The sequence below is a fragment of the Meleagris gallopavo genome, chromosome 28 (assembly GCF_905368555.1).
Source record: "Meleagris gallopavo chromosome 28, MGAL_WU_HG_1.1, whole genome shotgun sequence".
Classification (NCBI taxonomy): Eukaryota; Metazoa; Chordata; class Aves; order Galliformes; family Phasianidae; genus Meleagris; species Meleagris gallopavo.
The window spans coordinates 599,117-625,945 of record NC_139431.1 but is presented as its reverse complement, the minus strand read 5'-3'; the positions used below and the strand labels follow the sequence as shown (position 1 = coordinate 625,945).

The following is a 26,829-nucleotide window of genomic DNA, read 5'->3' as shown; positions in this document are numbered from 1 at the left end:
CAAGCTGCTCAGCCTGTCACACCTCCAGCCCAGGACTGCCTGAAATCCCCCCACTGGTCAGACTGTGCCCCATGCAGCCAGGGCTGCTCCCATGGCAGGGTCGATCAGCGCTGTGCCTCAGTTTCCCCATAGCTCTGTGCTCCCCCACAGTGCAACCTATGTGTGCCCCACGCAACACGGCTGCGCTCAGCCCCGGTACCCTGAGCCTCCAGCAGCCACCAGCAGCTCGAGGGGATCCACAGCAAAATTATCCAAACCAGAAAAGGGGGACAAAAGCAAAGTGAAAGCCCTGGGGGCAGATGGTGCTGCTCCACACCCAGCACAAGCCACGGGGCGGACATGGTGGAAATTCAGAATTCCAGATGGCTCTTTTGGGTGGGTTTTTTTGGGTCTTTTTTTTTTCCCTGTCTCATTTCCAAGGCAACAAGACTCGCTGTCATCTGCTCGTTGCCATGGCGATTTCACCTGATTCTGCTTCAGCAGCAGAGGAAGAGAAAAGCTGGGAGAGCGCCGTGCTGCTACAGAGCCCCGAGCTGCACCGAGCTGCGGGGAGAGCATGGATCAATGGGGCTTTATCCGACCCAGGCAATGGGCCGATTCACGGGATCTGAGGAAGGAGCTGCGGGTTTCTTAGAGCACAAATCGGCCCTTCTCTTAACTGCTTCGGTGCCCACCAGATGTGCCGCACATCTGGGGACGTTGCCATGCTCTGCATGGAGGGAGGTCTTGGGTGCTGGAGGTCCGGCACCCACCTGTGGCTGCACCCAGAAGACCGAGCTGGGCTTTGGATTGCCCCCCATCCCACGTCCCAGCACCTCCCTGCCCCGGTGTCCTCACGGCACTGGGAGGAACAGTGGGGAAGCATTCTTACAGCGAGCACAGAAGCAGAACGCCCCAATGCAGCCCCGCACTCTGTCCACCCCACACCCCGTGCCGGGGGGCACGATGCCCTCCACCACTGCCAGAGAGCACAGCTCAGCTCCCACACATTTGGGGTTGAGCTCCCCACAGCCACAAAGCGCCGGGTGCCATCAGCACTGACCTCAGTGGCCCCAGTGCTGCTGTGGATGCTCCACACAGACAGCACAGACATATCCACGTGCTGAGGGGCTCCTCCAGCCCCACACTTACTACAGGGCTGTGTGGTGGGCACCCGGCAGAGCCCAGCACCATCATCCATGCACACCCATCCCCTTCCTGCTGGGAACCAACACCAGGAGATCAGCAACCTGTGCTCAGGCAGCCCCCCAAACCCATCCCCTCACACTGCTGGTGTGTGCCCTGCACCCAGGGCTGCCCCAAACGGGGTTCATTGCCCAGGCTGTCCCCTCCTCATCCCACGTCCCCCTAGCAGGGGTAGCAGGGAAAGGCTCCTGGCTCACGCTGGCTCCCATTTGCAGTGAGCAGAGCTCCAAACGAGCACACAGTCATTAGCGGAGCCAGCCGCCCCGCTCCCAGCCAGAACACAGCCATGCTTGGGGAAGCTTTATATTCACAGAGACAAACAACTCACATTTGCTTTTTAACTGTTGGAATTGCACCCAGTGGGACGGGAGGAACAGGGAACCCTTTGTCCCCTTCTCCTTGTGACTGAGAGCTTTGTGCAGAGCAATGCGTTGCAAACAAAATTCTCCGCGGCCTCAGCTGGGCTTTGGTGGACACTTGGTCTGGTCTGTCCATCCATCACCCGACAGCCGAGGAGCCCTCACGCATCTCCAGCAGGAAAGCAAAATGTCCTCCTCCACTCTGCACTAAACGCCTTCTAACAGAGAACGCAGGGCTCACCAATCTTAGCAGTCCTTCCCAATCTTCACAACCAATTCTATGAATCCGAGCTGCTGAGGGCGCAGAGCTGCCACCACCCTGGAGAGGGTCAGGGCACCTGGACACAGCGTGGTGACCCCAAACGAGTTTCCTTCACCCACAGAAGACCATTTTGGTGCTGAGCCCCCCCCAGAGCTTCACCCCGAGCTTTGTGATGGGCAGCCAGGGGTCCCCAGCAGCCCCCAGCAGACGAGTGAGGGACCCCCAGCCCCACTCAGCTGCAGTAGTGGCCCCAGTGCCACCACCTCCCCAGGGAGCAGGGAGATAACCCAGGCTATTCTTACTTCCATCTGGGGAACGGCTTCCCTCCCACGTACACTACCACAATGCTAATTTTGAAGCTGATGATTAATTGATGTCAGGCTCATTAGGGGGCCAACAGCTCCCTCTCCCCAGGAGCGCCAAGGACGGGAGGACGCGTTCTGACAGATGCTGCGGGAGCCGCGTGTGAGTGACGTCCTTACAATGGAGGAGAGCGAGAGCCAACGCCACGAGGAGCCCTGGGAAGGGCTGTCCCCTCTGGGTATGGGCTCAGGGTCCCACCACACACCCACCCCCCCACCAGCTATCATCACAACCTCACTGTAGCTGCAGCGCCTGGAGCACAGGCCGTACAAGGGAAGGGACGCGCGTGCACACGGTGCCCAATCCTAGCACTGCTGCCTGCCCATGGGAGCACCACGGTGACAGCGGGGCAGCAGGACCTGCTCCATCCTCCGGCTGCTTCCAGCCCTGCACACCTCGCCCTGCCCCTGGGAAAAGCCTTTCTAAGCAACAGCTGTTTTTGCTACCAAAGACAAAGTGAGGAGCAGGATCAGGCTCTGCCCCTTTCTTCCTCCTGGCTGTGCCTGCAGGGCAGGGGATGCCTGCAGGATCAGATGCTCTCTGGCGTAGGAAGCAGCACTGCCATGCAGTCAGAGCTCTCAGAAGGGGCTCTGCAGCCCCGGCCCAGCTCTGCCAACACACAACCAGAGCCAGCACAGCACTGTGGGGAAGGCATCAGCCACTCCAAGGAGGAAGTGATTTGTCTTTTTCTGGATACACTTTCCACCAACAATGAGCACAGAGTGGGGAAGTTGGTTGTGACAGTGCGCAGCGTACCAACAAGGAGGCTATTGAACTGGGAAGTGAGAGCACCAGGAGCCCAGCAGATAGCACAGAGCGGGGAACAGGATGCAAAAGGAAACGCCATGTGACCCCGGGCTCCATCCAAACCAGGCAGCACAACCAGCAGTGCTGAAGGCGAAATGCACACAATGAGCTCAGCAGTAATTAGTCCCTTCAGGAACACTTTAAGTGGTTGCAGAGTTTACCAAGAAAAAAAAAAATAAAAATAAATGGGAAAGTCATTGAAAGGAAGAAAAAAAAAAAAAAAAGGCCATAAAATGTGTTTTCTGCTCCAGTACAAAACACAATGAGATCCACCAGGAGATCACTGCTCCGCCAAACGTGGAGGCGATGGGGTTGGGCCGATTTTCTACCAGCAAACACAGCCCTGCACGGGGAGCAGCAGTGCTCCAGACTTCCCTTCCTCCTTCTGGGAAGTCAGAGAGGCTCAGAGGATGAGGGGAGCACGGAGCAGAAGCAGCCCTCACTGCAGCCCCATCTGCTGCCGCTCCGCAGGGGAGAACCTGGAGAGAAAGGGCAGCGCGGGGCACTGGAACCCGGCTGCTGCTCCCAGGGGTTCAGCAGGGACCCCATGGCCCCCCATAACCCCCACCCCACAGCCCCATCCCAGAGCTGGGCAATGCGGTGTGAGCCAGCAGCACCGACGTAGGAAGGAAGGCGCACACCGTGCTCCAGCACTGCCACCTCAAGCACCGATGTGGCAGCGATGGGACGGGGCCCCCAGGCAGCCCCACATCCGTGGGCTCCACGCACCCCAGATGCTCCTACAGCGGTTTCCAGTCCAGCCGCTGCACAGGACGTGTGTCACATCTGCTTAGGAGCGAGAACGCCTTGCAGAGGGCTGAGAAGCTGCATGGAAACGAAAGATCGTTACCACCATCTCCTTGGAAACGTCCCATCAGAGCAAGTTTGTCTTCCTCCTCCTTCTCTCTCCCTCCCTTCCCATGCGCACGGTTCTGGCACCCCGCGCATCCCTTGGCTGTGCCTCAGCTCTGCGGGTCCAAAACGCAGGCGTCGGATTTCTAAAGCCATTGTGTCGGATGTGCTATTGAGCCACAAAACATGGACGGTTTGGGATGGAAAACAGGCATCGCCGCTGCACAGAAAGGAGCTGGCAGCCGGGATTCGATTTCCCTTTGAAGCTTTAGAGAGCCTAAACCAAACAAAATTTGCTTTATTCCCACAAAGGGAACAAGAATCTTAGCAACAAAACAAATCAACACCTCTGCCCCCGAGCACCACGAGGAGCAGAGCAGCACCGGGGGCTCTGCAGGCTAACAGTGCCGGGGGGAACGTGGGGCAGCTTCACACGTGTCCTTCTGAATGGGAGCTGTGGGTCGGGGTCCCCTCACCAGCACACTGCTGTGCCCCGTGCACGAGCCCAGGCTCCCCCTCCCCACACACCGCTCTCCCTGCAGCCCCACAACACCCCCTGCTCATCCCCCACGCTGTGCTACGAGCGGGGCCATCCCCCTCCCCTTGCAGGAACCGGCCACATGTTCTCCATCTGGGAACAGAGACCCACAAGCCAATAATCTCGACTTGGAAAACTAACTGAAAATAGCACAGCGTTTCTGAGTGCTCCGCAGAGCGCGGCCGAAAGATGATGGATCTGCAGCACACCGGGACGCTGCTTGGCACAGCGCAGCAGAAGCACAGCTCCGAGGGCTCAGGGAAATGAGGAGGAGATGGCTGGAGGTGCTGCTGGCCGTCTGCTTTCCTCCAACAGATGCTCCTGCCCTGAAGGAAGGAGGGTTTGCTCTGCTGGTGAACTGGTCCCCAGCTGCCGCGCTCAGCCTGCAGGACAGAAGGACGCAGACTCCGTGCTTCCTGCAGCCCCAAACCCGGCCTGGGGACACGCCGGTCCCTAATGCTGAACCCAAGAGATGCTGTAGGTATTTTGGGGGGTTGCTGCACCCCACCGGGTCCAGGTGCCATTGGCACCAACCACAGTGCTATGGAAAGTGATGCATCCAGCCTCAAATCACACAGGGTGAGCTATCAAAGTGGAATTTGCCAGAGACAAGAGGGCCAAAGCTATCCGCCAGGCCCCAGCTACACACAGCCCCCACTCTGAGCCAAACACGGGCATCTCCACACCTCCCCCGCGCCACCGATCCCACCACACGCTCCCCATGCACAGCAGGATGCTCTCCCTGCACCATTCCTGTGCACCTCCTTGGTGACAAATCACTGCTGCCAGGAGCCAATGCCACCTCCAGGTCCGGCACCTCTGCTCCCAGACCCACGGCCTCACGCAGCCCAGCACAGCGCATGCTGTGCCCAGGAAGGCGGTGATGTGCGCGGGCAGCAGGCGTGTGATTTGGAGAGGAGTCTGATCAGGAGTTATTCTCAGCTTCTGCCGTGCTGAGAGCTCGCACGTCTATAAATAGCTGGCAATGGAGCTGTACCTGAGCTGCAGCTTTGAACGTGACTCGGTGCTGCTCTGGGGCTGAGCCACTGCCAGGTGGGATGCCGCGGTCCCATGAGTAGAAGCTCAGCGTTAGCTGGGCTGGGCTTCCCATAAAGCCATCGGGGCTGGGCAGGACACACACTTCGGGAGCTCCCTGTTGAAGAAGCTCACCCAGATGCCCCACTGCAGGGTCCGCTGCCAGCTGCCAGCTGGGGACACGACCTGGCGCAACACAGAGTGCAGAGGAGGGAATGGAGCGAGCAAAGATCCCAACCCCATGGGGCAGCGCTCAACAGGGCTGCACATGGCACAGGGCTGGGGCAGATGTGACACCACAGCCCAACCCTCGAGGAACCACAGCTGCCAAACCCGACCTCCCAGCCACCTCCTGCAGCCCCTCCACCAACACGGCAACCTCCACCTGCTCACACTGCTGCCAGGACAGACTTGGTGTGGGGACACACCGTGACAGAGCAGCCCTTCAGGTGCTCATTCCCTCTGCTGTGATTGCAGGGGATGCCTCAGGCCAGACCGCCAAGCTCCAACTGCTTCTTCCAGAAAGGAATCTCAGCCCTTCTGAATTAAAAAGAAACACGTTGCTGCCTCAATCAGACCAGGCAAACAGCAGCGTAAGGAATGAAAGAAATGCTTGAGTGAAACAAAACGTGGAAGAAAGAGATGAGAGGAAGGATGAGAGGGTCTGAGGGCACGCCGGGCGCCGCTCCACAGCATCACAGCGGCTCCAACATCTCCATTTGCACAGCTCTAATCTCAGCCCTGCAATGCAGCATCCCCTGCCTTCCCAGCTCCGCTCCCGGCTGGGAGCTGCAATGCAGCAGCACCAGGGAAGCCCTGCTCCCCTTCTCCCTCCTGGCAGCAGCACTGTGCCCCCAGACCCACAGCTGTGCTGCCCCAGAGCACCCCAAAGGAGCAACTGCTGCAGATCCCATTCCCATCTCTGCGCTCTCCCAGGAGGGTGTTTGCACACCAGAGGAGGACGTGACTTTGCAGCAGGACTGAGCCACATCTCACCTCCCACCTCCCTGAGCATCACTCCCGAGACCCAAACCTGGGACCAACCACCCCGACAGACAGAGCCATCCCCACTGCGCGCAGGCAGCTGCACCTGCATCTGAGGCCACACATGAGCGCATCCTGGGGACACCACTGCCACACAAACACATCGCCCAGTGCCACCCGTACAGTGGCACAGTGAGGTTCAGGATGGGCAATGTCACCGGGCACCACAGAGCCATGTGAGCAGAGCTCACAGTCCTGCAGAACCCTGCCAGGACCCCACAGAACCATGGCTGTGCCCTCAGCTGTCCCTGGGTGCTGGCATTGCCCAGGGGTGACGCAGTGCCAGGGGCACAGGCTGTGGCTCCGTGCTGGCCTGGCACCAATCCCCCTCCCTGAGCAGCGGGCACAGCCCCAGCCAAGGCAGGGGAAGGACCAGGAAAGGGGGTGGGGGGGATGGGGGATGCCGCTCTATGGCACTGCATGCTGTGAAGCTGTGCAGGACAGCACAGAGCTGGGAACTCCCAGGAACTCAGCAGGGCAGCAGTGAGGGCACGGTGCTGCTGGCACAGGAGGGCAGCGGCACAGAGCCGGGGCTGCAGGACTCTGCAAAAGGCACAGAGCTGGCAGAGCTCCTGTGAGTGCCACCAACAGGAGCGTCCCCACACCTGGCAGCACACAGCGCCAGCAGCACGGTCTGAAGGGCCACAACCTGTGTGCACAGCACAGACACAGCCCTGGGGGCGGGCAGCCTGCTGGTGCCAGGCAGATGTTGGTCCCCCCAAAAAACCATTTTGCATTCAGCCACGTTGTTCTGGTGGGCAAGCGTTGGATCTGGGGGCAAAACGCAGCCAGGCCCTGGGAAAGCTCCATGTGAAACAACAATTTTCAAGCTCTCCGAGAGGAAGAATTTATTCCACCAATCCATCTCAGAGTAGTTTTGCCTTCAGATGTTTGTTCTGCTGCTTTTCCACAGGAAACCTTAAAAACCAGCATGGATTTCTCAGCACCACCATTATCACACAACAGCACGGATCACCCCTTTCTCCTCACCCTATTTCTGAACACTGGAGCTCCATTCTGCTGCCGGAAGGGAATAAATTCCCACCCCAACAACCTCACCACTGCCACACGGGTGCACTGGGAGAGGAATAACGTTCACATAAGAGCGGCCTCAAACAGCCGCGCTGCTTGGAGAGGCAATAACCACTCCTGGGGATGGAAGAGCTGTGCAGGCTTTGACCCAACAGCGAGCAGAGGTGCACAGCACTGCCACGCACTCCAAGGCCGTGCTGCAAACACTCCAGGGAACGTTGCTTCCCCAGGCACTGCCGGGCTCTGAGCATCCCGATACTTCTGCCCATTAGCAGCCACTACAGAGGCACTGTGGACAGCAAGAGATGGCCATGGAAATGGCTGCAGCACGCTGCTCCGGGGACCTGCAGTGAGCACACAGGGCCACGCTGCCTCCCTGCCTTTCATCCTGAACCACCAGCACGCCCGGCTTTGATGAGGACGCTCAGCCTGTGCTTGATGTGCAACGTGTAATTTGGATGTTAGAAATAGCCTCTACAAAGCACATGTGGTTGCTGTGCTCCGGTGACCTCTGCCAGCTTACGCAGGCTGCTCTGCTTTAAGTGCAGAGCCACCTCTGCCAGCCCTACAAAGGCTGCGGTGCCATCAAACGTGACACATTTGCAGAGAGGTAACATTTGGCCACCACTACACAAACTGTAACTTTGGCCAACGCTGCACTTCAGCAGAGGCTGGGGAGCGTTTCTGGCAGCACGGAATGGAGATGGGCGCTCAGGAGCGGAGATCAAGGATGCAGAGTTGCACCCGTGAGCCACCGCCCTCCACGGTCAGTCGTGGGCACAGCTCAGCACGGGGCGACAGCTCACACTGTGAGATCTGCAGAGGAGCTGCCATCCCTGCAGAGGGTTCACCCACCCGCACAGCAGGAGATCAGTGAGGGGTCACCACCAGGAGCTCAGCACGTGCCCAACTGCGGTCACACACAAAGTGACAGAGCAGCCTCCACCACACTGCTGTCATCCCACTCCCCTGAGCATCTCTGAGCTCCACAGACTGTCAAGGACACGCCAGGTCGTTGGTGGCTCAGTTAACGAAGCGGCTGCGATTCAACAGCACAGCTCCCCCTGAATGCAAGCACACGGCCAGAGCTGCACATAGGGGAACAGCACAGCAGCACAGTGACAAACTGACCTGCCAGAGGGAACAGTGGTTCCCACCTCGGGAAGCCCAGCAATGCACATGGGCTGAAAGACCAACTCCAGGGAGCACAGAGCAGAGGCTTCGCACACCCAACGTGGCAGCACTGGGCCAATCCAACCTGGCCAAGGGCAACCGAAGCACAGCCTGGAGGGACGCTGCTCCCCAGCAGAGAACCATCCCAAAACCTCCATCAGCTGTAGAGCACTTTGTGCACGGGGGTTTGTTCCTACTGGGCCAGTCCTGCACCCACAGGGAACTGCAAGGGTTGCTCTTGAGGGCACTGAGGAACCCCCAAAAGCAGCATTACAGGGGCACACCAAGACCTCCGGGGCACAGATACCAGTGATGAACATCCATTAGGAACAGACCTTCCTGTAACACTGCCACGCACCCAGCAGGACCTGGGGAACGGGGATCCCACAGCAGCAGAGCCACCAAAAAGCCCCAAGCAGCGACAGCGACCTCACACACACAGCACCTCTGCCCCACTCTGGGCTCACCCTGTGGCTTCCCAGGCACAGCGGCCACGGGACACCGCAGCATGCACAGAGACCCACGAGGCACAGCCCTGCAGCACAGCTGGTCCCGTGCCGGCCCGCAGCCCCCAGTTGCCGTGCTCGCACCGAACGCTCCGAGCAGCCTCGCCATGGCTGCGTTGAGATCCTTGCCATCTTCTCGCGAGCTGCGAGCCCCCGGAGCTGCGGGCACAGGGGAACGCAGCGCTGCTTTCCTGGAGGTCGGCGCACATCCACGCATTGGGCGCAGGGAGGGGAAGGCGAGGGCCGGGCACGGCGCTCAGCCACGAAGCGGCGATGAGACCCGAGCACGCAGAGCCGCTCCCCGCCGCAGCATCGCACGCAGCCGCGGGTGAGAGCGGCTCACACGCACCGCGCAGCATCCCCGAGGAGGGCACGGAGCTCCGAGCGGCCCCCCCCGCTGCTCTCGCACCGACCTCCGCGTGCCGAGGGCAGCCCCCGGGACGGAGCACAGCTGCGCCTTCGGGTCCCGTTCGGAAACGAGACGCGGTCGACAGCCCGCACGGGGTCGGGGCAGCCCCGCTTCGCACGGCCTCGCACGTGGCCTCGCACCCGGGCCAAGCAGCAGGGAGATCCCAGAGCCTCCCGGGATCTCCTGGATTTCCTCATCCCGCAACAGCTGCCGCCGGAACGTTCGCCCACGAACCGAACCCCCTCGGCTCCGCCTACGCGCCGCACCGACCCTGCGGGAGGACCGGGGGCTGCGGGCGGGGAGAGGGGCGGCACTCACCCAACATCTGGCTGAAGAGCAGCTGCTCCAGGTCGCCCAGCACCGTCACCACCAGCTCGGGGTCCACCTTCAGGTACGCCTTCTCCTCGGCCCCCGCCGCCGCCGGCCCCTTGCCGCCCAGCAGCTCGTCGTCGCACTTGCCGCCCCCTCCTCCTCCGCCTCCGCCCGCCTCGGGGGCTTTGCTGAGCGGCTTCACCTCGGCGTAGGGCCCGCGGGGGATGCGGCTCGGCTTCCCGGCGGCGGGCGGCGGCTTCTGGGGCCCGGCGGGGCGCGGCGGCAGCAGGGAGTGCTCGGAGCGGGACAGACTGCGCGACATGGCGGGCGCCTCGCGGCCACGGGGACCGCCGCCCCCGCCCCGTCCCCCCGCCGCCACCGCGGTGGTCGCCGTCCCTTTGGCCATGTCGTCGCTCCAGCGCGGCTCGTAGAGCTGCCGCTTCTTCTCGGCGTCGGTGAGGAAGGCCAGGTTGGTGAGCGACTTCTGCTTGCGCAGGTTGGAGCCGGCCGGCAGCCGCCCCTCCGCGCTGCTCGCCTTGAACACCCGCAGCTCCGCTCCCCGCGGCCCCCCCGCCGCCGCCGCCGCCTTCGCCCGTTTGGGCATCACCGCGCCGCCGCCGTCGGGGCCCCGCCGAAAGCCGCGCAGCTCCGCCGCGCCCTCCTCGCCCAGCTCCACGTCGGGAAGGCTCTTGAGGTTGCTCCCCAGCATCCCCGCGCTGCAATCATTTAACCCGCCGGGGGCTGCTGCGGCACCGAGGGCGCGCCGGGAAAAAAGCAGACAGAGAGGAAGAGGGAGAGAGAAAAGAGCGGCGTCAGCGCCCGCCCCACCGGCGGGGAGCGGGGATCGCGGCGCGGGGAGCGGAGCGGAGCGGCCCCACCTCACTGCTCCGCCGCCGGCGGGACACTGCGAACCAGCGGAATGTCACGGGCAAACAAAAAGGGCCCGCCCTCCTCGGGCGCGGGCAGGGGGCGGGGCTCCGGGCGCGCTCCCGCGGAGGGGGGCGTGGCCGAGCGGGGGCGCGCTCGGGGGGGAGGATCGCGCGGCGCTGAGCACCGCGGGGACGCGCGGGGAGCTGCGGGGCTGCGGGTGCTGAGCGCTCCGCTGCGGGGGGTGGCAAAGCAGCGGGGTGCCGGCAAAGCGCCCGCGTCCCCATGGAGGGGGGAAACTTCCCCGGTTCACCCCGACGGCCGCGGGAGGGGCCCTGCAGCCGCCCCCGAGCGACGCCACGGCCCCCAACCCCGGCACGGCCCGGGGGAAGGAAGGGGGCGAAAAGCGGGGGAGCGGGATCTGGTTATCATCGTTTTTCATTAATTATCCGTCCCTCGGGAGGGGTGAATTAAGTCTATTTGGTGACCTCACGCAGGCTGCCATGGCAACCGCCGGGAAATATTGCATTAGAGCACATCGCCGTTGCGGAGATAAGGAGCGGGAGGGCGGGGGGCAGCGCCAGAGCCGGCCCCAAACCGGCCCCCCCCCTTCCGGAGATTTGGGGTTCAGCCCCGTCACCACCGGGAGGGAAAGCAAAGCGCGCCTCAATGGGTGCCCTGCACCCAAAGGAGCTGTTGGGTCCCCTCGCTGCACCCCAGAGCCTCCCCGCTTTGAGAGCCTTCACCAAGCCATGCAGCTGCTGCTTAAGCACAGGGCCCGTGGCGGGGGGGGGAGGGCTCGGGTCATTTGGGATTGGCCTCCCCCTGCCCCCCGCCCTTCCAGCGAGGCCCATCTGCCCCCAAAGCGTTGCCCCACGAGGAGGGTCCGGGCAGGGGACGACACGGCGCTACGAACCCAACCCCGAACCTCCCCGAGCCGCTCTGAGAGCCGCCCGTCCCCCATCCGGTGCCGACACCCGGGACCCCTCGGCTGAGCCCCGCTGCCGGCAGTCCCGGGAGCGGTTTTGACCGACTTCTGTCCGCTCGCATCAGCCACAGCCGCTCCCGCAGCGCCTCGCCCTCAGCTCCAGCCCTCCGCGGAGCACCCGCCATCCTCCGCTCGCTGCCCTGGCAACCGCCGCCCCAGCATCCTTGCGAGCAGCAGCACCCCCGCCCCCCAAAAAACCCACCCCAAAGCAAGCAGTGCAGAGCGGCGGGCTGATGCTGGTACCCGGTGCGCGATGGAGACCTCACGTCTGGGCTCAGCGGCCCCCCAGAAAATAAAGGGTTCCCCGCAGCCCCGCTTGCCCAGCAAAGCGCGAGCAGTGCTGGTGAATGGTTCATTGAAAAATGCCGTCGTGAGCGCGGAGCCGACCACGCAGCGCGGGGGGGAGGCTGGGGGGGGGTTCGTCCCCGGCACCTCTCAAGGCGCTGCCACCCGCGGGAGGGTCGGGGGGAACGCGCGGCTGCTCGGCGCCCTCCCGGGTGCGCAGCGCTGCGTGTGGGGCTGCGGGCGCGGGGAGCTGCTGGTGCCAGGGCCCGGCTGTGAGCTGGCTGCCGGCCGCCTCCTCGGAAATGGGTCATTCCTGGAGCTGCTGGAAAACTAGAAAGAGGAGGAGAGGGAGCCAAGCGGCGGCCGGGCCTCGTGGGGGGCGGCGGGGCTGAACCTGGGCTGCCGGGCACCGGGAGCGCCCGCCCCACGGCAGCACCACGCGGCAGGAAGGGACCCCCATCCCTTCCTCGTGCCCTCAGTGCGCTTTCTGACCCCCACAGGATCGCCCTGATGTGCAGCCAGCATCATCCTTGCCCCAAATCAGGGCCGTCCTCACTCCCCCGACTCTGCTTCCCCCCTCCCCATCCTTCTCCTGCTCGCTACGTGCTGCACTTTGGGGATGGATGCTTCCATGCTCTGCACAGCCTCAGCCCCACAGCTGCTCGTGCATCGCGTCCAGCCCTGCTCCCAGCTGCCTCCAGCTGCTCTGGGAGGCCCTGCACGAGGCACTACCAACACAGCCTGCAGCTCCTGCAGCCCCCAGTTCCTCCTCCCCACAGTGCCTGGGCTCTGGTCAGAGCCCACCACAGGGGTCAAGGGGCACCCGGAGGACCACAGCTCACCCAAGGACTCACATTGCCCACCCGCAGCCCCCCCAGCAGCACCAAGCTGGCAGCAAGCAAAGCCAAGCATCCACACAAGCATTGCCCCCAGCAGTGCTGACCCTATTTTTTTTTTGGGGGGGAACCCCAGCACAGCCCTGGGATGGGGCAGGATGAGCTGTGGCATGGGGCAGCACTCCCACACAGCCCACATGCACAGGACATGGGCAGCAGGGGGTGCACAGAACTCTCCCCCCCCATACACCCCGTGTACATGCAGAAAACCCCACGGACTTACTCATGGCTCTGGATTTGGGGTCGGGCGCCTCAGCAGGAGCGGTGTCACACAGGGATGTGGCATTCTGCTCTCCATCCTCCTGCAGCCTGGGGGCAGAGTGGGGCAGTGAGTGGGTGCTGCAGCTGGTCAGGGACACCCAGAGATGGGGACGTCCAGAAATGGGGACATGGTACCTGAGCCTCTCTGGGGACTCTGAGAACACCATTCCCATGGGGTGGGGGTACCCAAGGTGTCACATCTCCTTCAGCTTTGCCCTTGCCCCCCACCACACTCCCATGGATGCCACCAGACACCCAGCTGGGGCATCCCCAGCCCCAATTCCTCCAGCCCCACTGTTCCAGTGATGCAACCCACACCATCCCCACCGGCCTCCCCATCCCCACACCCACCACCATTTCACATCCCCCATCACTCACCGGTACTGGAATGGGGCAACAGTGGCTGTCACAGGGCGGCTCTGCGGGGAGGCTGAGGAGAAGCTGATGGTCCCCGACCCAAACATGGGGCTTCTGCTCATAGGGCCGGCGTTGGGTCCATCCTCCACTGCCATCCCGAGGGGACGGTGGGCTCCAGGCCCCCTTAGGCTGCACTCTACCCAGCTTCCCCCCACCCCCTTCCCGGGGAGCACTGGGGCTCTCTGCCCCCCATGGGGGGGTACACCTGGGCTCTCGGTTGCCTCGCGGCCTGAAGCTCTGGGCCTGGATTTGAGGCTTTTGGGGCCGGGGGGTGCTGCTGGCAGGGGGGATGTGGCCCGGTGGGAGGCAGGGGGGCCTGGGGTGCTGTGCCGGGCTGGGGGGACTGCAGGAGGTGGTTTGTTGGGGGTCGTGGATCGTGGCACCGGGATGGCGGAGGTGAAGTGGCCACGGGCAGTCGGGGCCAAGTTGGCCGTCCCATTCATCCTGGTGAGGCAGCTCCAGGAAGGCACTGCGGAAGGAGAGGAGAGTGAAGGAGCTGAACCAGGGCATGGTGATGTCCCTCCTCCATTTGCAGCCACAACAAGGGCAGCTCTGTCCCTGTGTCCCCATGTCTCCGCACAGGCAGAGACCCAAAGTAGCAGGGACCCCTCTTGGCCACACAACACCATCCCCTAGGCCCCAAAACCACCCCAGCCCACTTCTCAGTCCTGTAAGACCATCCAGGCTGCAGCTCCCCAAGGAAAAAAAAAAAAAAAATCCCCAAACTCAAATAAATGAACAAATCTGCAGGGACAAGAGGGGGCATAGCTGGACATACGGCGACATGCTGGGAAGGGCACCCAGGTGCTGCTCTGCCCCACAGAGGCTTCACCTGGAGCCGGAGCAGTGAGAACAGGCAAAGCTTTGTGCTGATGGATGGCTCTGGGGCACACACAGCCCGCTCTGTTCATGGCCTGGCCGCAGCCTGACAGCTCTCAGGGCACTCAGCACTGGGCTGTGATGCATCTCTATGGATTTTTTCGACCTATTCGGTCAGGTTGGATTCCCTCACGTGGGCACAGCACATGCCCCAGGGCAGCCATCCCTTTGCTCAGCCAAGTGTGGTCCTGCCCCATGATGTCACACCGTGGGACTCTCAGATGGGAACAGGGATGCTCGTGGATCCGAAGATGCCATGTGAGCACCGAGCACCAAGCCGGACTCAGGAGGAGCCTTCCATTCTAAGCAGCCTACTGCTAATCACCCATTATTTTATTAGTGAGCACAAATTAAAGTCATCCCTAGGAGATGCAGCACTTTCCCATTCTGAGCAAGCCATTAACTTGCCACCAACTTAATTCCTGCCCACAGGCAGTGCTGCTCGGGGTGCAGAGGGTCCCCTCTGTGCCACATCACTGCGCTGTCACCACGCAGGTTACAGCCTGACCTACATAGAGGCACTCCCCAGTGCTGCGGCTCCTTTGCAATTAGCTCCAAAGGGAAGTGATTTTCTCCTAATAAAAATGAGATGCTGGCTCTGCGGGCTCAGCACACTCGGTGACAGAGCACCAAAACGCGGGGTGGGCTTGGGGTGCTGTTCCTGGGGGTGCTCCCCCCACTGCTGTGGGTCTGGAGCACCGAGCTCCACATTGCTCCGAAGCAGAGAGCACTGAACCCAGGGACAGGGCAGCTGTCGATGGGTCGGGTGAGGCGGTCCATAGGGGTGGGAGGTCCATAGGGGTGGGTGTCTGCACCAAAGCGAAACAAAGCAGCCTTGGCTGAGCCGTGTCCTTCATCCCAGGACAAATGCAAACCAGCATAGCCCCGGAGGCACATCTCTTTCAAAGAGGCATCTGTTGTGCTCGGGGCTGCAGCAACTCGCTTGGAATAGAGTCAAAACTCACCTCACACCTGTGGTTTCGGCAAGCAGAAAGGAACACCCGGACCTGGAGGCTGAGCCCCGGGTTGAGTCCCCATGATAGGGCTTGGGGGGCACTGTTGCTCAGCCCTGCAGTAGGACTCTGAGACAGGCACACTGAGATGCAAAAAATCACGGACTCTCACCTCTGATGGTGCTTCACTACCACGCTGTGTCTCAGTTTCCCCACCCTGAGTGAACCCACAGCTCCGGATGTCCCCAGGATGTCCCATGGGATCACAGGTGATGGTAGCCTTCAATACTCTCTAACTGATGGGAAGCAGTGGCAGTGCAGATTGCACACCATCACCGTAAATCCTCCAAGTCCTCCCAGGAGGGTGAGGAGAATCCTCCCATGCCGACATTTGCAGCCTGGCTCAGATGGGTTGGGCATGGATCCCCCAAAACCCCTCCATGCAGGATCCGACCCCATGCTGCCTTTGGGGCTGGCGCTGCTCCAATGCAACCTCCTGCCCGGCACACTCAGGAAGGATGACAAAGAAAAGGCTCCTTGTGACACAAGGGACATAAAACTCTCCTAAGAGAAACAGAGGGCGGCAAGGAGAGAAAGGAGCCTTCAGAGGGGAACAAACCACCGATTCAGCCTCCATCCCCCGCGCTGCAGCCAGGACCTGGCCTGCCCCCAGCTGGGTGTCACCACGTGGGACAGTGCACTGCTGGGCACTGCACTGGTGTAGGGCTCGGTGCTACAGAGTGGGGTTTGGGGCTCAAAGCACGGCTGGGATGGGAGCAATGAGCAATGAGCGGAGTGAGTCCATGACACAGAACGTGGGACCCTGCAGAGCTGCAGACATGCATGCAACGCAATGCCAGCAGGCAGCAACAGGATGGCCAGCAGCAAGTTTTTGGGAGCAGCTTCAGTGCCTATGGAGATGCTGGGTGAAGGGCTGCAGGCTGACGGAACAGCTGGGTGTCGGAGCAGCAATGGTTGCAGAGCCACAGCACTAATCCCTGCTTCAGCCACTCCACGGCAATCCCATTAGGCACTAAGCCCACTTTAATAACACCGTGCTGTTAGCAAAGCTCAGCTCTCAGCTGGACAGGCTCCAGCACCAAATCCTGGGGTCCGGCGGCAGAACCTCCTCTGCCACAGCTGGGCCCGGGGAGAGCCCTGCAGGTCAGGCCGGTACCGGGCACGTGTCGGCCGCCTCTCCCTGAGGCCGCTCCACGCGATGCCATCCCCGGTCAGGTTTGCAGCGCTCTCAATGCCTGAGTCGTGAGTTGTGACCCGAGGAGCGCCGCGCGTCCCCGCGGCCGTTCAGGAGCCGCCGCTGCTGGACAGCTCCGGGCCGCCCCGCCGGACCCCCGGTACTGGTGCCGCCCACCGCGTCCCGGGACTCCTCCGTGATGGGGACCGAGCGCGGCCGGAAGCCAACGGCTGCAGATGGGACGGGGGACACCCGGAGGAGCCGGACCCGGCCCGGGAAGCACGGAGGTCCTCCTGAGCTCGATGGGATGGCGCGGCTCCCGCCCTGCGCTCACCGCCCCGGCACGGTGCGGCCGGACGGAAGCGACCCCTCCACCCTCGGCCCCAAAACCGGGAGGTTCCCGGCGCTGTCCGTGCGGAGCGGCGCGGGAGGACGCAGCTGTGCGGAGCGCATTAAGCGGGCGGACGCGACGCGTTGGACGCGTGCGGTGGGACAGCTGCGATCACTCGTCCCGGCACCGCGCGGCCCTCGGCTCCGTGGGAGACCAACAAAAGGTGCTTTTTTTCCCCTTCAGAGCGTGTGAAAGATTTGGGAAGTGCTGCAGGGTAACGCTGGGGAAACTGCAGAGGGTTCAGCACGACGTGCCACAAAGTTGCAGCGGTAGCGGGGCGCGCAGCACAGGATCTCCCACCACGATCTCTCACACCATGAGCGCGCAGCTCTTGCAGCAAAGAACTGCCCGAGACCCCCACGTGTGCCGAGGTCCCTTTGAAGGGAGCTCAGCCACCACCGAACCCCTCATCTCCGGTTCCGGGCTCCTCGGGATGGGCGTCTGCAGCTGAAAGCAAAAGCCCTGAGGAATCCTTAATGGGATGAGTGGATTTTCCAGCGAGCTGCAAAGCTGCAGTGCCTGCGAGTGCCACGCAAACACCTCGTTATGCCGGTATTAATGAGGAGTTTGCAGCGTTTGCTGTGTGCAGTGCATGCAGACAGACTGCCGGCCCGGCTTCAGACTGATTGCCGCAACGCAGCCGGGTGGGAGCAGCATCTCTGGGCTCCATTAGCATCCCCACAGGGCAGTGCTCTGGACGTGGCTGTAATGGAAAAAGCTCCCCCAGCCCCGCGCTGCCCCATCCCTGCACTCACATCCAAAATTAATCCTTCATGCTCAAAGGAATGCAGCTGATAGAGCAATCGCGGATCCACCGCACTAGGAGGAGTTTCAGCTTTCCTGCAGAGAGCATCCCCTGGGCATCCCCCGAGCACCCCCACGAAGGAGGGCAGTTCTCCAGCTTTCCCCCCTTTCCCCTCCCTGTGGCACAGACATCTCCTCTGGAAAGTGTCCAGAGAGGGAGCGGGGAAAGCAAAGCGAGGAAAATCGGAGGGTGGAGATGGGGCGGGGGAGAGGAGAAGCCGGGAATCATCGCACAGCGCCGAACTGGGGGAGCTTCCGCCGCCCGCTGCCCCGCTTTGCTGCCGGAGGTGACGCGGAACGGCCGCATCCGCACCGAGCCTCCAATGTCCGCAGGAGCCGAGGATGAGGACGGAGATGATCGCAGCCCCGTAAGGGCGGCGGCGCCCCGGGACACCACGAACCCGAAAGCCAACCCTGCAACGCTCGCGGGGCCGCAGCCACAGCGCAGGGTCAGAATGCGGCCGCGGTGGCGGTGCGGGGGAAAACTGCCGTGGCAATGGGGGAACGGCAGCCGGGGCTGGGGAAGGCAGGGAGCCGGAGCGCCGTCCTGCCGAGTCTTTCTCCTCCGAGCAGCCCCAAACCCAGGGTTCAACCCAGCTGTGCTCACACGGCCGTGGCACCACCCTGAGCCCGTGCTGCGGCCCCCAAAGCCTTTGCTCAGGCACATAAAGCTCATTAGAGGCCACCTGTTAATGAGTAGGACTCGGGGCCCTCCCTCAGCCCCAGGGAGCAGTTGGAGAGGCTGGGACAGGCTCATGTCCCACCTCAGAGCATACAAAGACTCTCCGGCTGTGGCAAGGACCAAGGGACAAGGGCCAGTCCAGTATCCCAGCATCGGCTCTTGGGTCCCACGAGAAGATGTGCCACCATCCTGGCAGCCTCTGCCAGCTCCGGGTGGGATCACTGCTCCGCCCGGTGCCGGGGCTGCTCCCTACTGTGCTGGGAGGGAGCCGGGGGGGCACCTGGCCCCGGTCCCGTTTGTCCCCTGCAGGGCCCAGCCCCGCTCCAGCCCAGGGCCGGAAACACCTTTTTCCTGTCCCTGGGCTGCAGTGTGGGGCTCTCGGCAGGAAAAGCCTCCCCATGGCTATTAATAACCTGCCAGACCCCCATCCCCATCCTCACTTTCACCCCCACTCCAATCCCTGCCCCCTCCTCAAACCTCAGGACTCACTTGGGAGCCACCCAGCACAGGAGGAGGCTGGGGACTTCATTCCCCAATCCCAAATTGCTTTTGGGGTGCAGCCCCAACAAAACTCACCCACCCACAACCCCCAGCCCGCCCCCACCCCCGCAGCAGCCTGCACAGTGCCGGGGGCAGCTCGGAGCCGCCCTACGCCCCCCAGGCATCCCCGGGCCGTGTCGGATGGAGTGCGATGCCCATAAAGCACAGAGGGAAACTGAGGCAGGGACAAGGAGGGCGGTGAGCCCGGGGCTGCGTCTCTCCCGGGACATCCCAGCCGCCGGGAACCGGGACAAACAATGGGGACAGCAGGCGGAATCCCGCCCCGCTGCTGGCAGTGGTGTGCCCACGTCCCACGCCGCTGCCCAGCGGAGCCCCCCCGCAGCCGCAGCGGCACACCCAGCCTGGCGCGGGCTGCTGGCTTCTCTCCCGTCTGGATTTTTCCGAGGTGAGACCCGGGAGATCGGCGGCACCGCCGCACACCCGCCTGGGCTCTGCGCTGCGCAGCCCGGCACGGGAGCGCGTTCCGGAGCCGTGGAGCCGCACACGGGTCCCCCCCAAAAACTCCCCCGGGCTCTCCGGTGCCGAGCGGTCCGCGCAGAGCCCCGCGGGGATCCCGGAGCCACCGACCGCGGCGCGGATGGGGACGGCCGGGCCCGACCCGGCACCGCCACGAAGTCTCCCCCGCTCCCCCCACCGTCCTCAACCCGGCGGGACGCGTCCGGGAGCAGCGGCCGTCACCGCGCCGTCCGTCACCACGAAGCTCTGCGGAGCACCTTCCCGAGCGCGGGTCGGGCGTGAGAACCCCGAGCTGCTCACCCCGCTACGGCGTCACACCGCGGGCAGCCCCGGGCCTCGGTTTCCCCATCGCTTCCCACAGCCCACGGGCAGGAGATCCCCGAGATGGGGCCGGGGGACACCGCGGACGGCACCTTTCCCGCAGCACCGACCCGGCCGCGCTGCCCACGCTGCGGGACGCGCGTGGTGACACACGGGGAGGCAGCTCCGAGTTCCCAGCGGGATGTTCCCCCCCCGGCCCCGCTCACCTCCGCTCCGCTCAGAACCGCGGCCGCATCCCGGCACCGCCGCTCCCGGTGCCGCTTCCACAATGGCAGCGGCGAATTGAAGCGGGCGCCGGGCTCCGGGGAGCGGGGCGGAGTCGCGCAGAGGCCCGGCCCCCCCCGCCCCCCCCAACCCGCCCCCCGCAGTGCCGAAGTGCAGCGAACGCGTGGAGCGGGAAAAGAGGGGGGGGTGGAAAATCCCACGGGACCCCCGGCGCGCCCCGCCCCGCGGACACCCGCAATCCCCGCCCCCGCCCCGCCCCCCCGGGCGGTCCCCGCGGGCGGCTCCGACCGGCAATGGCGGCGCTGGGGGCGGCTCTGGACGCGGCCACGGCCACGGGTGGCGGCGCGGCGCCGTTCGCGTTGCGGCATCTGCACTTATCGCTGCGCGTGGGCTTCGCGGCCGCGGGTGCGGGGCGGCTGCGCGGGGCCGCGCGGTTGGAGCTGCGCTGCGTGCGCGCCGGGAGCGGGGAGCTGGTGTTGGACGCGCACCCCGCGCTGTCGGTGCTCGGAGCGCGGCTGCTGCCGCCCGGCGGGGCCGGGGATGGGGAAGGGGAAGGGCGGGAGCTGCGCTTCGAGAGCCGCCCGTTCGCCAGCTACGGCACCGCGCTGCACCTCGCGCTGCCCGAAGAGCCGCGGCCCGGGGAGCTGCTGGTCGTGCGGATCGACTACGAGACGGGAGAGGGGCCCGGGGTGAGCGGCGGGGGGCGGGGGGACACCGGGATACGTGGAGCCGGGGACGTGGGGAGGTGGGGACGCGGGGACATGAGGACACCTGGAAGTGCGGACTTGTGGACACGAGGACAGGAGAACGTGGGGCGGCGGGGACCCCGCGCCATCTTTCATCGGATCGCATTCCATCCGGAGTCCATGCAGCCCGCTGTCAAAGGCGCCGTGCCTGGGCTGGGCTCACCGCGGGGGCTCACAGCCCCACATCCCTCTGGCAGAGGGGACCGAGCTGTGGGGACAGCAATGGAACCCTCACCTCACCGCCTGTTGTTCCGCCTGTGCCGCAGGTGTCCTGGCTGGACTCCTCCCAAACGGCCCAGAAGGAGAAACCTTTCCTCTATACCTCTGGCTTCCCTGTGCTCAACAGATCCTTCTTCCCCGGCTTCCACACCCCTGCCATGAAGAGCACCTACACGGCACAGCTCCAGGTAACGCCGCTCACTGCGCTCTCTTGTCTCTCGCCAGGTGTGCTGGCTCAGCCCCGAGCAGACCGCGGGGAAGCAGAAGCCCTATATGTACACTCAAGGCCAGGCCGTCCTGAATAGATCCTTTTTCCCTGGCTTTGACACTCCAGCAGTTAAATGCACATATTCAGCCACAGTGCAGGTAAGCGGCACCGCAGGAGGGATGCGGGGTGCAAACCCCAGAACCTTCCCGGAGCTTTTGTAGGGCGCAGCTCTGCTCTGTAAGTGCTGGAGAGGAGGGGCAGAAGGCTGCCATCCTCACAGGGTGCCCTCAAAGCTGGAGCAGAGCTCCCAAAGGGTGAAACCCCACGGATCGGTGCCAGGGGGAGCGGGACTTCCCTGGGTCTGACATGAGGAAGATGAGTGGCTGTGTAAGGATGGGGAGGAGCGGCGGTTCTGCAGGGTTGGCATCTCCTGCTCACCCCTCATCCCTGCCCACCTGGTGCCCATGTACTGTGATGTGCCCTGAGAGAGCCTTGGTCGTGTTGTCCCCAGTGTGGGAGGGATGACTGTGAGCAGCCCGGGCTCAGCTCAGGGGACTCATTGCAGTGTCCCCATCCAGGTTGGCTGAAACCCCGCTCTATGCCTCACTGATCTGATGGGCGTTTTGGTGACGTTTGCAGGTCCCCGAGGGTTTCACGGCCGTGATGAGCGCCACAACCTGGGAGAAGCAGAAAGATAATACCTTTGTCTTCAAGATGGAGCACCCCATCCCCTCGTACCTGATTGCCCTGGCCGTGGGGGACATTGTGTCTGCTGAGGTTGGCCCGAGGTGAGTGCCCACAGATGGGACCCAATGTAAGCCACGCTGCGAGCTGCCACTCTGCTGGGGGTCTCTGCTTGTTTCTGCCCCACACACGTCCCCGAAGGCCCCTTCCCCCCACTGGTTGCTGGTACAGCAACCACACGAAAGCCCTTTGGCACTCAGATTAGGAAGGAGGCTGCAGCAGTTGGACTTTCCTTAGCTTTATTGCCAGGCTTTCATGTCGCAGCATAAACACGTGCGGTCACTGCCTGGTGAAGCAATAGGGTGAAAGTCTACTGGTGGTTAAACCTTCCTCCTCTCTGCTCTGGGCCGAGCACACGGGCTGCAGGAGGTCTGTCCCCATCGCGCTGTCACTGTGCTGCTGCACAAGGCCACATGTCACAGCCAACACCCCACGCTTGGTCTGAGCTCTCCCGGTCTCTGCAGGAGCCGAGTCTGGGCTGAGCCCTGCCTGATCGAGGCTGCCAAGAAGGAGTACGATGGGGTGATCGAGGAGTTCCTGGCTGTGGGCGAGAAGCTCTTTGGGCCCTATGTTTGGGGCAGGTAGGACGAGTCCCATTCCTTAGGGCTGGGAAGGGAGCGCCTGCAGCCCCGGGCCACGGCTGCAGGAAGAGGTGGGTCCGTCCTCCCCCCCAGGTACGACGTGCTGTTCATGCCGCCCTCCTTCCCCTTCGGTGGGATGGAGAACCCCTGCATCACCTTCGTCACGCCCTGCCTGCTGGCCGGGGATCGCTCCCTGGTGGACGTCATCATCCACGAGATCTCCCACAGCTGGTTTGGCAACCTGGTCACCAACGCCACCTGGGGCGAGTTCTGGCTGAACGAGGGCTTCACCATGTATGCCCAGAGGCGGATTTCCACCGAGGTCTATGGTGCGTGGCCGCACGCGGGGCTCTGCGGTCCCCATTCACAACCAGCCTCGTCCCGAGGTGCAGGTGGAGCTGCCACGTCCATTTGAGGCACACAGAGCCCTGCACAGCGGTGCCCCCGCACCGTTCCTTTGCTGTCCCAGCTCCTGGCAGCGCTTGCTCTCACCAACCCATCCTCTCACCCTTCACCCACAGCCCATCATCCTATGCTATGGGGCAAAATGACAGTGCCCCCCTTCCCCCAGCAGCACACGTTGTGCTTTCCTCACCCCACATGTGGGTCAGGGGCTCCAAACACTCCTCCTCCATGCCAGGTTCAGCCTACACCTGCCTGGAGGCTGCGACGGGCCGGGCCCTGCTGCGCCAGCACATGGACACCACTGGGGAGGAGCACCCACTGAACAAACTGCGGGTGGTGATTGAGCCAGGTCTGGGGGGGCTGGGCTGCTTTGTGGTGGGGGCTGCGTGGCACAGTGGTGGCAGTGATGAATCTGAGCACAGCACTCGCTTTGCAGAACAAGGGATGACTTCCTTTGTGCTGTTTCCTTTCTGCCCTGCTAGGTGTCAACCCAGACGACACGTACAACGAGACTCCCTATGAGAAGGGGTTCTGCTTCGTCAGCTACCTGGCACACCTGGTGGGGGACCAGCGCAAGTTTGACTCCTTCCTGCAGGTCGGGGCAGCGCTGTGCTGGGGGTGCAGTGGGGCAGTGCTGTGTGTGGCAGCAGGCAGTGGGGATGTGCCCAGTAGGCAGTGATTGCATGGCACGGCCCACCCTGTCCATCCCCACAGGCCTACGTGGAGCAGTTCAAGTTCCAGAGCATCACTGCAGACGATGCCCTCAATTTCTTCCTGGAATACTTCCCCGACCTGAAGAAGCAAGGCGTGGACTCACGCCCAGGTCAGCGCAGGGTGCAGCACCTCGGGGGCTCACAGCCATCTTCCATTCAAACACGGCGACTGCTGGGCTTCCCGGCACAGTGAGAGCTTGGCTTCATGGCTCCCAGCTCCTGGGCTTCCATCCCGGTGCTGGTCTTACTGCAGACCTATCTGTGTGCTGCAGTCGGGGCTCAGCTCTGCTCAGCGCTCCCAGCAGGGGCTTCTTGTGCCTGGCTGCAGCTGGGGCTGTCCTGGGAGGAGGTGTGGACACCAGGAGCCCCACATGTGGGCTCCGAGTCCCCCCAGCGCTCCTCCCCACACCTCTCTGCAGGTCTGGAGTTCGATCGCTGGCTCAACACGCCGGGCTGGCCGCCCTTCCTGCCCGACCTGTCCCCAGGGCAGCAGCTGATGAAGCCGGCGGACGAACTGGCAGAGCTGTGGGCATCTGATGGCCTGAACATGGAGAAGATCGAAGCCGTGGACATCTCAGCCTGGAAGACGTACCAGCTGGTCTACTTCCTGGATCGGATCCTGCAGAAGTCGCCCCTGCCTGATGGTGAGGCCAAGGCCACCTCCAGGGCTTTGATGAGCCGCAGTGATTGTGGTTGGGAAGGACAGCTGAGACCCCCGCAGTGCCCACTGCTGTCCTCACTGCCATCGCCCTGTGGTTCTGAGCGCGGTGCCCCCACTGCTCCCATTCCCCACCCCAACCCTGCACAGTATGAGGCCATCACCTTTCATCCCATTGCTGTTACCCGGAGCAGAGTCTCACTCTCCTCCTCCCCTCCAAACCTCCTCTCCGGAGCCGCAGGGAATGGCAAGGTCTCCCCTGAGCCCATCTGCTGCACTGACCCTCCCTGGTCCCCTCCCCATAGGACCCCACCGTGCTCCAGACCCCCGCAGCTCGGTGTCCCCTCTCTGCACAGCTCCAGTGCTCACTGTCCTTGTTGTTGCCCTCGGGGGGGTGGGGGGTCCTGCCTTGTGGTCCCACGGGAGCGGAGGCGATGGCTCTCTCTCCCAGGCAACGTGGAGAGGCTGAGCACCACGTACCCGAAGATCTCCAAGGCCCAGAACGCGGAGCTGCGGCTGCGCTGGTGCCAAATTGTCCTCAGGAACAACCACGAGGCCGAGTACAGCAAGGTGAAGGCGTTCCTGCACAGCCAGGTGTGTGCTGGGGCCGGCCGGCAGCGGAGGGGCATTCCTGCACCTCCTGCCCCGTGCTGGGAGTGCAGGGCTGCGCCCCAACCACCGCTGTGCCCGGCAGGGGAAGCAGAAGTACACGCTGCCGCTGTACCGCGCCATGTGGGGCGGCTCGGAGGCTGCCCGAGCGTTGGCCATGGAGACCTTCTCAGCCACAGCCCCCCAGCTGCACATCAACGTCCGCAACTACGTCAAGAAGATCCTGGGCTTGGAGGGGAGCGACTGACTGCGCCCGCAGCCCCATCCCTGCCCTCCTTCTGCAGGCTGCTCAGCTCTCACTGCACGTTTCCTTATTAAACTCGGCTGTTTTTACCACTGTGTGCTCCTGCTCTTCTCAGCAGCTTCAGCATGAAGCCCCGATACTCCTGGGGCCTGGTGATGCCTGCGCCACACTGGGGAGGGAGAGGCAACGCCGGGCTCACAGCTCTGACCTGCACCCACCTGGGGCTGGATGTGCCCTGCAGGACCCCCAGCACAGCAGGGACGGGTGTTGGAGCACTGGGACGGGTGCCGGCTTCATCCCCCCCAGGCACTGCAAGGACGAGGTGGGGATCCTTTTCCTGCAGGGCTCGGGTGGGCACGGCTGAACCCTGAGTCTGCGTGGCTTTGTCCGCCTGCATCTCACCGCGGCCGGGGCTCTGTTTGGGGCTGGGGAGGCCACACTGTGCCCTGAGTGGGACAGGGCCGTTCAGCAGAGCGATGCCCCACAGATGCAGGGCTCAGGGATGGAGCAGCAGCAGAACAGCTCCTGAACTGGCTCTTAATGCTATAAGAACGGCTGTAAGACATTTCTGAGCAGCAGTGTAATGGAAGTGGGGCTCCGTCCCATCCGCAGCCTAATGGGCTTTTAGAGAGAAGCGTTCCATCAGGAGGAAAACCTGCTCTGGTGAGCAGCCAGGCACTAACAGCAAACCGCACAGCGAGGGGCAGCAAACACACACTGACACAAACGGGAGCCACGTGCCCGGCTGGAACCAACTGGTGCATTTTGCTGGGATAAACCCCACAGAGGATGGAGAAGGATGCAAGTCAAACGTGACCCGAGGGCTACAAAGAGCCAGCGTGGCCTACATACGGGGGAGGCGAGGGAGAGGACAAGAGGCAAAGCAGGCAGCCATGCTGTTAATTGGTGCTCATCAAGGGCAAGGAAAAGAGCAAGTTCCCCAACGCCAAAATCCAGCACAACGCTGCCCACGTCGGCACCACGACCCCGGTGCCACAGACAGCTGCACGGCCAGCACCAAGCAGAGACCGCACGTGTCATCCCTGATGTGCTCAGGATACATTCCAAATTCCAAACAGTTACAGAAAACAGTCAGTCGGGCTGTTACTGCACGGATGAGGTCACCCTGCTCTTCCTTCCCAGGCTGTGCACGTTTGGAAAACTGGTGTCCTCTAGTGGATTCAGCACTGCTGAAAATAACTTCTGGAATTGTCGTAGGTTGTAGCTTAGAACCTCTCTCTGTGGGCACATTGTCTGCTTTCCCAGCAAAATGTGGGTTGTTGGTACAATTAACCCCTGGCTGGGGACTTCATTTCCTCTGAAGCACCTGGAAACAATCCCCCTGTTGAGGAGTGCTTGGCTCTCATTTATCCGCCACCTGTGGTTTGACTCACCCCAAATCCATCAGCTGGGGAGACCAGGTGGTCCCAGTGCCCTGCGGTGCCCTCAGCACAGCTCACACACGTGCACAACCTGGGCTGGGAGCTGCTGGGCTGTGCTGCCCATTCAGGACTGGGATTGACTGGGAATTGCCTCCATCCACCTTCCTGCAAAGGCAACAGCCAACCAAGACACTAGAGCTTAAAATGAGAAACAAGACGTAGCACAGATACTTATTTTTAACAAAGCGACCTTCATCAAGCC

General features: G+C 63.1%; 2 protein-coding genes across 7 annotated transcripts in view; one reads left to right on the top strand and one right to left on the bottom strand.

Moving 5' to 3' along the window:
• NAV1 (neuron navigator 1) overlaps positions 1–20,190 on the bottom strand; it is a 46,858-nt gene extending 26,668 nt beyond the window's left edge. For 2 of the 5 annotated variants that reach the window (XM_085210644.1, XM_085210646.1), the window contains exons 1-4: positions 20,040–20,190; positions 13,553–14,060; positions 13,137–13,222; positions 9,884–10,621 (exon numbers count right to left, since the gene is read on the bottom strand). In XM_085210644.1, the coding sequence (XP_085066770.1) occupies positions 9,884–10,621; positions 13,137–13,222; positions 13,553–14,034 (1,306 nt within the window). In that variant the 5' untranslated portion in view covers positions 14,035–14,060; positions 20,040–20,190. Of the gene's footprint in view, positions 1–9,883; positions 10,622–10,755; positions 10,855–13,136; positions 13,223–13,552; positions 14,061–20,039 lie in introns of those variants that run through there. The other 3 variants (XM_085210645.1, XM_085210648.1, XM_085210647.1) reach the window with 3 other exon arrangements.
• Positions 20,191–20,307: 117 nt separating this feature from the next.
• Positions 20,308–25,274, top strand: RNPEP (arginyl aminopeptidase). 2 transcript variants are annotated; one of them, XM_085210657.1, is made up of 11 exons: positions 20,308–20,747; positions 21,071–21,211; positions 21,871–22,019; positions 22,440–22,556; positions 22,650–22,885; positions 23,197–23,310; positions 23,444–23,556; positions 23,676–23,784; positions 24,094–24,318; positions 24,784–24,926; positions 25,027–25,274. In XM_085210657.1, exons 1-11 carry the CDS (start codon positions 20,352–20,354, stop codon positions 25,186–25,188), a joined length of 1,905 nt encoding a protein of 634 aa, XP_085066783.1. In that variant the 5' UTR covers positions 20,308–20,351; the 3' UTR covers positions 25,189–25,274. The 2 variants fall into 2 exon arrangements, with proteins under 2 accessions (XP_085066783.1, XP_085066782.1); XM_085210656.1 differs by lacking the exon at positions 21,071–21,211 and adding an exon at positions 21,249–21,389 and having other exon boundaries at positions 20,309–20,747.
• Positions 25,275–26,829: the final 1,555 nt, after the last annotated feature.

Bases quoted from the DNA above. Each gene is read 5' to 3' on its own strand.
- RNPEP (XM_085210657.1), top strand. From the start codon at position 20,352: ATGGCGGCGCTGGGGGCGGCTCTGGACGCGGCCACGGCCACGGGTGGC. The intron at 22,557-22,649 runs GTAGGACGAGTC...CCTCCCCCCCAG, and splicing joins GGGCCCTATGTTTGGGGCAG to GTACGACGTGCTGTTCATGC. The intron at 24,319-24,783 runs GTGAGGCCAAGG...TCTCTCTCCCAG, and splicing joins GAAGTCGCCCCTGCCTGATG to GCAACGTGGAGAGGCTGAGC.